At 38.7% G+C, this 10,810-nt stretch overlaps 1 protein-coding gene across 1 annotated transcript in view; it reads right to left on the reverse strand.

Annotated features, from left to right (window-relative positions):
* Positions 1–2,598: 2,598 nt before the first annotated feature.
* The window catches only part of CCNB1 (cyclin B1), a 40,527-nt gene continuing 32,315 nt past the window's right edge, over positions 2,599–10,810 (reverse strand). The window contains exons 2-9 of the mRNA XM_044680958.1: positions 10,239–10,409; positions 10,038–10,151; positions 7,583–7,765; positions 7,117–7,275; positions 5,313–5,549; positions 3,611–3,751; positions 3,031–3,141; positions 2,599–2,800 (exon numbers count right to left, since the gene is read on the reverse strand). Coding sequence (XP_044536893.1) covers positions 2,693–2,800; positions 3,031–3,141; positions 3,611–3,751; positions 5,313–5,549; positions 7,117–7,275; positions 7,583–7,765; positions 10,038–10,151; positions 10,239–10,409 — 1,224 coding nt within the window. The 3' untranslated portion in view covers positions 2,599–2,692. The remainder of the gene's footprint in view (positions 2,801–3,030; positions 3,142–3,610; positions 3,752–5,312; positions 5,550–7,116; positions 7,276–7,582; positions 7,766–10,037; positions 10,152–10,238; positions 10,410–10,810) is intronic.

A 10,810-nucleotide genomic window follows, 5' to 3' on the forward strand; every position in this document is an offset into this window, starting at 1 on the left:
ATAGTATGAAGGAAGGAGTGGTACAGAGAAAATGGAGTTGGAAGAGAAAATAGAGTTCTCTTAAAGGAGAAAAAAATTGTAAAAGTTTCACAGCTGCTAAGTCAGAGCCCAGGATACAAACCAGGGTTTTCTGAATCTCTAAGACTAGTGCTTTCTATACCATATGATAGTCCCTGACCTCAATGAAAATAAAGACAGAATGTGATCAATAGTATAAGACAGTGATGGGCAAACTACAGCCAGCAGGCCAGATGCGGCCTCCTGAAATGTTCTATCCAGCTGCACGACATTCATAGTCTAGCTGCATGACATTATTCCTAATCTAACAAATACAATGAAACTTCGAAAGTTACCTTAGAAACAGACTGACAGATGAGCATTTCCTTTCCTTTGGTTCCCCTCTTTAAAGTTTGCCCATCACTGGCATAAGACATTTATAATATTAATATATAATTTATATATTAAAAATTTTTAAATTATATTTTATTATAAATTTTATTATTGTATTATATAATTTATATATTAAATTTTACATATAATTTGAAGGTTTGCCAAGTGTTTTATTGTCAAGTCGATCTCACTAGCCCCTCATGGCAAGCCTATGAGGTAAGTACTACAGGTATCATCCCCAATTTTGCTGAGGAAAACAAAGGCAGAATTTGAACTCAAATCTGACCAAGGAGAATTCTGATCCTATGTTACAATGCCCTGAAAAAAAAGTATTATCAAAATTCTGCTGAGGAAGAGGCTTTATGGAAGGAGAGGAGTTTAGGTTTTGACAGAAAAGAGAAGAGTACAAATTAAGGCCAGGAAAAGGACAGGTAACTTTTAAGAGATTCAAACAGGAAATCAATGTAGTATAAAGCTTTAGCAGTAAGTCGAATCATGTGCTGAAGCCATAAGGCAATGGGAAACTTATTGTAAAGTTCAGTATTATTGCATAGGATTAGCAGAGAAACCAATTAGGGATACTTATCTGAAATCAGATTAGTGAAAGGTTTAAGATGAATTAGGGTGGCAGCAGCAGGGACAATTTGAGAATTAGAATTCACAAAATCTAAATGGACAGTGGGACAGGAAATCAGTCAGATTGAAAGTTCTTTTGCTTAGCAGAAATAAGGAAAATCAGAAGGACCTGGTTTAGAGAAGGGTAGAAGAGGCAAAACCTTCAGATGATGTCAGACATCAAGAATGAAGGGTTCACCAACAGGTGCTAACTGAAGTTGGATAAGGAGAAAAAGGCCAACACAATTTGGGGGAATACACACCAACATTTTAGGAAACAAAATGAATCAATGAAGAAAGGTTCAAAAAGGCAAGACAAAAACTAGGATCATGTGATGCTGTGGAACTGAACAGAAATTGCAAAGTGAGCCCTTTGATTTGACAATTAGTGGCATAATTTGAGTTGGAGAAAAAAGGAGGCAGAGACCTGAATATGACCATACGAGGAGGAGGATCTGTAGATATTAAAGATGATAGAGTAAGGTCTGCAGAAAAGGTAGCTCAAGGGCGAAAGTAGAAAATGAGTGTTAGCAGATAAGACCATTTCTTCTCTGAAAGAGAGATGGCTGAAGAAAGAGATAAGCTCTTAGCTTGCAGTCTACAAACTTATTATAAAAACACTTTGAAAACTCTTCCTTGTGTGACCCCGGGCAAGTCACTTGACCCCCCTTGCCTACCCTTACCACTCTTCTGCCTTGGAGCCAATACACAGTATTGACTCCAAGATGGAAGGTAAGGGTTTAAAAAAAAAAAAAAAAGAAAAGAAAAAGAAAACTCTTTTCTTATACCCTTACCTTCCATCTTAGAATTATTAATGTATATTGGTTCCAAGGCAGAAGAGCAGTAAGGGCTAGGTAATGGGGGTTAAGTGACTTGCCCATGGTCACACAGCTAAAAAATGTCTTAAAAGTCATATTTGAACCCAGGATCTCCTATCTCTAGCCCTGGCTCTCAAACCACTGAGCAACCTAGTACCCCCTTGATAACTGTATTTCAACATAATTGCCTTCTTTTGTAATGTTATGTATTTTATTTTATGCATCTAAGAAATTATTCTGAGAAAGGATCTATAAGCTTCAAAAGACTGCTAAAGAGGTTCTGTGACATAGAATAGGTTAAGAACCCTTGATGTAGAGTAATTTTAAAGAAGAAGAGTTGAGGGAACATAGGGTCGATGGCATGGATATTGAAATGGAAGAAAATAGATGGCTTGAAGGCAATAAGGCAGATCTGAGCCAGACCATGAGGGAAATCCTGATGGGAAATGAGAAAAGACTGTTCAGCACGGAACTAAGAGATCAGCAGCTTGCTAATGTAAACTCTTCACTTACTTGTCAAGATAACAACATTGAAAAATACCTTTTCAATACATGGAGTGGTGGGAGGCATCAAACCTTTTCCTTGAGACCCACACAGATATCCTCATTTTTAATGTGGCAGGCATAGGCCTTGTTTTCACTCATTGGACTGATAAGTTCCAGGTTGAGTCAACCTTTACCTACTTTAAACTGAACCTAAAAAATCCCTATAATTCTTCTGAAGGATTAACATCAAAAAAGTTAACACATAAAAGTAAAAGGGACAAAAGAAAACTTTATTATGACAAGTATCTGGGAGCTATAATATGTACAAAAAGGCACATGGTGCCAATTTTATTGCAGATTTCACTACAGTGCAAGATCAGGAGTTACACTTTTGTTAGTGGCCTGGCTAGATCTTGAATTACTACAGAATTCAGCTGTGCAATAGTGCTGATCTTTGCGTGCTTAGGGCTGGAATACTTATTCTTGACAGCCTGCAAGAATTAAAAAAAAAAAATGGTAGCCATTAAGGAAAGAACAAACCACCAAATATAGATCTTAGGAGCTAAGACAATGGAACTGTATGTACCTATCTACAAAAAACGTAAGCTTTTAAAACACGCACACACCCAAACCTTCACGTTCTTTTCTCTAGCACAAATACTTACCCATGGCTTAACCTAGAAATTGCAACATGGTCCCTCTACCCACTTCTTCCACTTACCATGTATTTTGTAAGCCCCCGGTTCACTAGGATCACATTCTTAGCCATGTGTTGCATTACAGGAAGAAGAGCCTCCTCAGTATAAGACATGTAGTGTTGAAGAGTTGGAGTCTAAGAGTTAATATAGCAAATGAGATGAGAATTGGAGAGCACTTAGCACAGTGCTTGATACATAGTAAGCATTATATAAAGCCTAGATATTCTGATTATTAACATTAAGAGATTTTAAAATGCTAAATTACACTTTTCATCAATTGCTGCCTCTAGATTGATGACCTTAAAAATGTGTGTGTGTGAGAGATGACTGCTGCTTATAACCTGATATTGTTTTAAGAAAGAGGTACTGAAGTGAAGGGACAAATAAGAACTTATTTCAGAGTACTTGCTACTCAAGTTCTCTAGAGAAATCCTCATTTTTTCAAGCTTCTCTCTTTGATTTGGGAGTTAAAGAAGAAACAGTATCTTTGTTTGCTTTATTAATCAGACTGGCCTTAGCAGATTTATAGGCTGAAAAGTCACAACAAAAATATAATTATCTAGAAGGTCAATAAGTATAACCTGGAGCAGACATAGGGCTTACCCATTCGCCATTATCGAGCACTTTCAGTGCCAAGCAAAAAGCACTTGCTGCAATCTGGGAAGGAGGGAAGTGGACCATATCATAGTCTACCATTGTGAGTTCCATCAGATATTTGGCTAAAGTGTGTTGTTCAATATCAACCTGGAATGAAAAGTCATTTTCTCACCGACAAAGAACTTTCTGTTTGCAAACCATATGACCTATAAAAAATTGTCAAACTTCACTAAAGAAAACTAAATCCACAAAATCTGTAACTTTAAACTTCCATGATCATAGCCCACTACCTTTAGCCAACCCAATCAATACCAAGCCAGGATTCGCATCCCATCCAATCATCAGCTACACTGGAACCTTCTTGCCATTGGCTTCATCAGTACAGTCTCTGGACCACAGGGCTTCCTAAAACTATGCCCTAGAGGACTTAAATCTATTGATTTTTGGGAAATTTAGCAGTCTAAGTTGTTCTGAACAGTGAGAAATCACAAAATCCCATAGGCCTCTTTATCTCACTGCCCCTAGAACAGACCATCAGATAGATCCACTTACCTTCTTGCCATCAAAAGACCTTATCAGGAAGCACCCAAAAATGTTTCATCTCTTAAGATCATAAACTCTGAAATTCTCCTCTTTAGCCATAATCCCCTGGCCTTCCCCATCTTCCAGTGCCACACTCTTCTCAAGTCTGATCTGTCTTCACCTTGAACTCTGGAATTCTCATTTCTTGCTTTGCCAATCCATCACCCCGTCCTTTCTAATCCTGATTTCTTCTCTTCAGTTGTGACCCTATAGTTACCCAATTTAACCAAAGTCAGCAGGATACTACAGTCCTTAAGCTCTTGAGTCTCTTGCTCTGTTGCTATTCAAGCCTTCAATTCTTAATTGTAGGTCTCTATTAAAAATGTACAGAGGAAGCAGCTAGGTGGTGCAATGGATAGTGCCAGGCCTGGAATAAGAAAGACTCTTCTTCCTATGTTCAAATCTGGCCTTGGACATTTTGTGACCCTATCTATTTGCCTCAGTTCCTCATCTCTAAAATGGGGAAAGTAACAGCATCTACCTCCCAGGGTTGTTATAAGCATTAAACGCCATAATAATTGCAGTCTTTGACACATTCTAAGAACTATATAAATGTTAACTATTATAATAATTTAGCTTACAGAATGACTGCTGCAGATCTCCCTCATTTCCCTTGCTCTACCATTCAAAAATTTGACTTCACCCATGTTCTAACCTTCTTTGCTCCAGTTTTGGAACAGAAAGGAGATCTCTTAATAGTCAAGGCCTCCATCTGCATTATTTCCATTCCCTTGGGAGCAACCTGTCCCACCAATTATGCCCAGCTACCCTCAAATCCATCCTCCACCACTTGGTCAGGTTTCTACTAAGTATTCTTTAAAAGCCTTCCCTTGATCCAGCTATAAGAAGCCTCCTCCCTTCTTCAAGTGGAGGAGAAAAAAAGCTTTCCTCTTTCCAATTTTTCCATTTGCTCTGGATATCTCCTTTGTATCATACTTGGCTGCGTACCTATTCTCATCTCCCAAGTAGACTATAAGCTTCACCATTCCTCGTTCAGACTGGCATCTGCCTATCAAGATTCGGCAAAGTTTAAGAAACATGAAACACAAAGGACTATAAAGGCCTGCTTACACTGGACCATCATTTTAGCTAAATGACATCACCCTGAACCAAAGATTCACCTTACCTCTCCAACCTTGGATGCTCGGCGTAGGAAGTGCAGGGGTAAAGGACGACCCAGACTGAAGTCTAAAGCTTTAAGAATCTTCATTTCCATCTGTCGAATTTGGTGCTTACTGTATGTGTGGTCGGTTACAAAGGCAAAGTCCCCAATTTCAGGTGGGTACATCTCTTCATACTTGCTGGCAATGAACATGGCGGTAACACCCACCAGCTGCAGCAGCTTCTTAGGTACACTGTTATCCTGCAAGGATGATCCATACAGATGTTTAGGCAACGATAGTGACTGCCAAGTGGAAGCAATGCAAATAGAAGTGTCTTCATGAGAGGCAGCTCCTTCAGGGGCCATTTTCTTGGCAGACACCACTTACGAAGAACTCAAAAGAAAACACCCTCCCTTTCCCTCTTAAACAGTCTAACTAGAAAATGAATCCTAATGAAAAAACACTGTTGGCAGGTTCTGACAGACATTAGGCTTTTTTAATAGTCATCAGAAGGCTGTTCTTAGCCACTCACTCATCTAAAGAGACACAAGTAATACTCCTAACTACTACAAATAGACTTCTCCCCTACATTCCTTCCAACAAATCCTGGGTAGATACCATTTCACCTTCCTCATATTATGGGGCAAAGAATGGCTTAAGTTTTATAGAGGTTCTAAAAAAAAAAAAAAATCAGGAAAACTTCACAGTTGAGAGACAGGTTAAAGAGAGTTCTAAATTCATTCTGAACCATGAAATTTATGGTTTGAGAAGCAGTGTGGTACAATGAGTAGAGAAAATGATGTACATGGACTCAGGAAGACTTAGATTGGAATCCTACCCTCAGGTCTACTAGCTGTGTGACTATGAGGAAGTTACTTCAATCAACCTTCAAGCTTCTATTTCTTCATCAGAAAAATGAGGATGGAGGCAGTGAGGTGGCTCAGTGGATTGAGAGCCAGGTCTAGAGATGGGAGGACCTAGGTTCAAATTTGGCCTTAGACCCTTCCTAGCTGTGTGACCCTGGGAAAGTCATTTAACCCCCATTGTCTAGCCGTTACCACTCTTCTGCCTTGGAACTAATACACAGTATTGACAGAAGGTAAAGGTTTGAAAAAAAGAAAAACGAGGATTGGAGGGAGCTAGGTTGTTCAGTGGATAAATGGATCTGGAGATGGGAGATCTTGATTTCAAAACTTGCCTTGAACACTTCCTAGCAGTATGACCCTAAGCAAATCACTTAATCCCTATTATCTAGCCTTTATTCTTCTTCTGCCTTATAACCAACACATGCTATTGATTCTAAGATGGAAGGCAAAGGTTTCAAAAAAAAGGAAAAAGGAAAATGAAGACAAAAAAAAGAATGTCAAAGTTTTTTTCCACATAATTGGAAAAAAAATAAAATCTGCCTCACAGAGTTATTATGTGGAGTTTGAATGAGAATGTACAAGTGTTTTGCAATCTTAACACTATATAAATGTTAACTACATTGTTATGATGTTTGGGGCAGTAGTATTGATATTTAACACTTTATGGCTTAAAACTACAAACAATCCTGAGGGCTTGTGTATTATATTATATAATACTGCAGGAACTATCATACCCCATGCTATAGTCTCACAGCTAGCATTAGGGTGACTCAAACTCCAGTCTTCTGGATGCCAAGTCCAAACCTTCCTCTATAACTCTTTATATTTATAACCTTCCATAGTATATAGCCAGAGGCAACTCCAGGAAAAATTCCACTGAAGATTATAATTTCATACATCTCCTCAAGAGAGCATGCCACACATAATACCTCTCCAGGGCCTCCAGATTACCTATGCTTACCTGCATAAATCGGTCAATAATGGCCACAGTCATGTACATAGTTTCCTGAAGCAACTTGAACTTCATCTGCACTTGTACCAACCAGTCAATTAAGATGGCTCTCATGTTCCCAGTGACTTCTTGACCCACCAGGTATTTTGGTCTTATTGCCTGCTCTTCCTGCACAAAGAAATGTAAATCATCTTTTGAAATTATATTCCATAATGCACACTATCTTGAACACAGGAGATAAGTCCACCCAGAAAGGTCAGTTATTGATAAATGGCTAAAAGTTCTTCTGCGTGTCCAAAATATAGTTCATTATCCTAATACTAATCATTCACAGACTTATTATTAGCCTTAGTTTATTAAGTTTGTCACAAAAAAATTTTTTTTTAAAATATTTTTGCCTCCATCCATTCCTCTCCCAACCCCTTTAAATAACAGGAAGTCTATTTAGGAAGAAGAGTTCAAGAAGAGTACTGACCTCAAGTTGTCTAAGATAGCAATAAATATCTTTTACATATTCACTACAAAGGTTTGGATCCGCAGTATCATCCGCATCAACATCTTTCACTGCAAGTATGACATCAGAAAAAGCTTGGCACAGAAACTCTTCTGCAGGTGCACATCCTGATGTTTCCATTGGGCTAGGGGATGGTGAATCCACCTGGTAAAAGAAAGTTCTGGAATCAATACTGTAATGGTATACCACCAGACTGCAAGCAGACCTTCTGATTATAGTTACCCACCCACTTAAAGAAATGATCGCTATGTGAATGTCTACACATTTTTCCTTGGGGAAAAAAAATTTCAATCTGTATTCTATGGCAGCAGCTTTTGGGGGAAATAATAATATGAAATGCTAAACTAGTTCTTTAAAGACCTTAAGTTTATTTATTGGAAATCTAAATACAGTAGAAGCAAATATAAAATATTCTGAGCTTTCCCTCCTCCCACACAATGAAGGCATACCAAACACTGTGTCATTTGACAGGCATTATCAGACAATAACAAATTTGGTTGTACATAAATTTCAAGTGATTCTTAAGTTTAATGGTTAGATATATGTTAGAAAGAAAAGGTATTGTGGTTTGGAGTTTTTTCTTTATCCTTTTTCCTTTCTGCATATGGGCAGGAAAAGATAGTCCTAATTCTGGAGGACAGCCTAGATCCTGTTTATATTGCTGCTAGTTAGCTCCAGAATTCTCAATCTGCCCTATATGTCTTTTTTTTTTTTAATTTTTATTTTGAATATTTTCCCATAGTTACATATTTAATGTTTTTTCCCTCTCCCCCAAAGCCCCCTTAGTCGATGTACAATTCCACTGGGTTTTACATGTATCATTGATCAAGACCTAATTCCATATTACTGATAGTTGGACTAGTTATTGTTTAGTGTCTTCAGCCCCAATAATATCCCCATCAGCCCATGTGTTCAAGTGCTCCATGTTATCACCTTCATGACTGAGGGGATAATCAGCTTTCCTAAGGCTTGAGATAGTTTTAATTTAATTCCACTAAATTGATCACACATTATTCTGTTCAGTATACAATACAGATAGATTCACATCCCATTATCTCTGGCTGTAATGTCTTTGTGTGGAAGGCAGAGTGGGAAGAGAAAGGGAGAATGATGCAGAGAAAGAAGACAGTTGTTTCTAGAAAGCTATATTTTTTTTGCTTTCAAAATGAGTAGATTTTTAAAAATCCCAATCACCATTTATAAGTAAATTGCTGGGGGGAGCTGGGTGGCTCAGTAGATTGAGAGTCAGGCCTAGAGCCTGGAGTTTGTAGGTTTAGATCTGGTCTCAGACACTTCCTAGCTGTGTGACCCTGGGCAAGTCACTTAACCCCTATTGCCTAGCCCTTACCTCTCTTCTGCCTTGGAACCAATATACAGTATTGATTCTAAGACAGAAGGTATGGGTTTTTAAAAAAGTAAATAGCTAAAAATTCTAATAATTAGTAGCCATGCTATAGTTTAAATATCTTGCATGCCATCTGACTCCCTTCCTTAACTGTAATTCACTGGAAAAATTCCATCATTCCTAACATTTAATACTCTTTACTCTTTCTGCTCCTAGCAAGACTATCTTTATATTTATTTTACCCCTAACACAACTTTCCAAAAAACACAAAATAAATGAAACAAAAAACCTGGAAGATATATCAGTACTTGAATTACAAACCACTTAAGTGTGAAATTAACTAGTCAATATAGCATGCTGTTGTCCAAACCTCTCTTTGGGGTTTTCTTGGCAAAGATCCTGGAGTGGTTTGCCATTTCTTTCTTTGGTATGCACCCATTTTACAGATGAGGAAACTGAGGCAAGCATAGTAAAGAGATTTACCCAAGGTCACACAGATAGTGTCTTGAGACTAGAGTAGAACTTAAGATCTTCCGGACTCCAGGTTTAGAGCTCTATCCACAGTTTCAGCTTGCTGAATATAGCATAACCCAACAAATTCAGGAACTTTTAAGAAAACATTCTAACATTCTTTATTCTTTCTTTTTTCAAACCCTTACCATCCATTTTAGTATCAATATTGTGTATTGTTCCAAGGCAGAAGAGCTGATAAGGGTTAGGCAATGGGGGGGGGACTTGCCCAGGATCACACAGCTAGGCCAAATTTGAACCCAGGACCTCCCCTATCACTAGGCCTGACTCTCAATCCCCTAGGCCACCCAGCTGCCCCCAACATTCTAACATTCTAAAAATGCCTGTCAAGAGAGAGTACGCAATCAAGGATAGTGAACTTGGTCAGTAGAAATCAGCAGAGTTTCTATTTCTTGTCACTACAACTTGACTGGCAACTTCAAGCATGCAGATGAAATCTAATCCTTGTGGATATAATTCATTTGAACAGCATCTTTCAATCATAAGGAAGAAATATGTGGGAATGTTGATAGAAGGAATAATGCCTTTAGAATCAGTTACCTTAATAGGCTCAGGACTTAATTTCTCTTCCTTAACAGGTTCAGGCACAGGCATTTTTTCTACTGGTTTGGAGGCTTTTTTAGCAGCGACTTTTGCAATGGGAGCTTTGGCTTCCTGTAGAGAAGAGGAGAACTAAAGAATCAGAAAAGATTTATAGTTAAAAGAGGAAGACTCATTCATGGGAAACAAAGTAAGGATTACCTTTTTCAGAGGTATTTTTGATGCAGGCTGTTGCTCACACACTTTGTTGCCAATATCACCCAAGGCCATTCTTGGCCTCAGCCCAGGCTTGGAGGCAGCAGTGGGTACAGGCACCCTCTTGGCGCCTGCAACATTGGCCTTTAGTTTATTCTCAGCATTGATCTTCATGTTCTGCAAAGGGACCCCCCAAAATTACATTAGAACAAGATAAAATTGCTAAAAGGTTAAGTGATGAAAATCTAACTGTCCCTAGCAGTGTTCAAATGCAGGACTGGAAACAATAGGCTCAGTAACAAGAGGGCTCTTGTCCTGGGCAGGAAGCAAATTTGACCCCCACCCCCACCCCCTTTCAATTATTTCATTACAGAGAAATCAATCCAATCTCATCCCTCTCCCTTCCCCTTCACTCTCCCCTTCACTGTCCCTCCAATTTACAGATGGGGAAAACACAGACCTGGAGAGGATAATGACTTCTTTAAGGTTCAAAGTTTAGTGTGAGTGGGGAGACCCTAAACCTTCCCATGCCCAGTCTGACCTACAAGCTCCACTGAAGTTGGTTCCCTCAGGGACAC

Source organism: Gracilinanus agilis, chromosome 1, assembly GCF_016433145.1.
Source record: "Gracilinanus agilis isolate LMUSP501 chromosome 1, AgileGrace, whole genome shotgun sequence".
Taxonomy (NCBI): Eukaryota; Metazoa; Chordata; class Mammalia; order Didelphimorphia; family Didelphidae; genus Gracilinanus; species Gracilinanus agilis.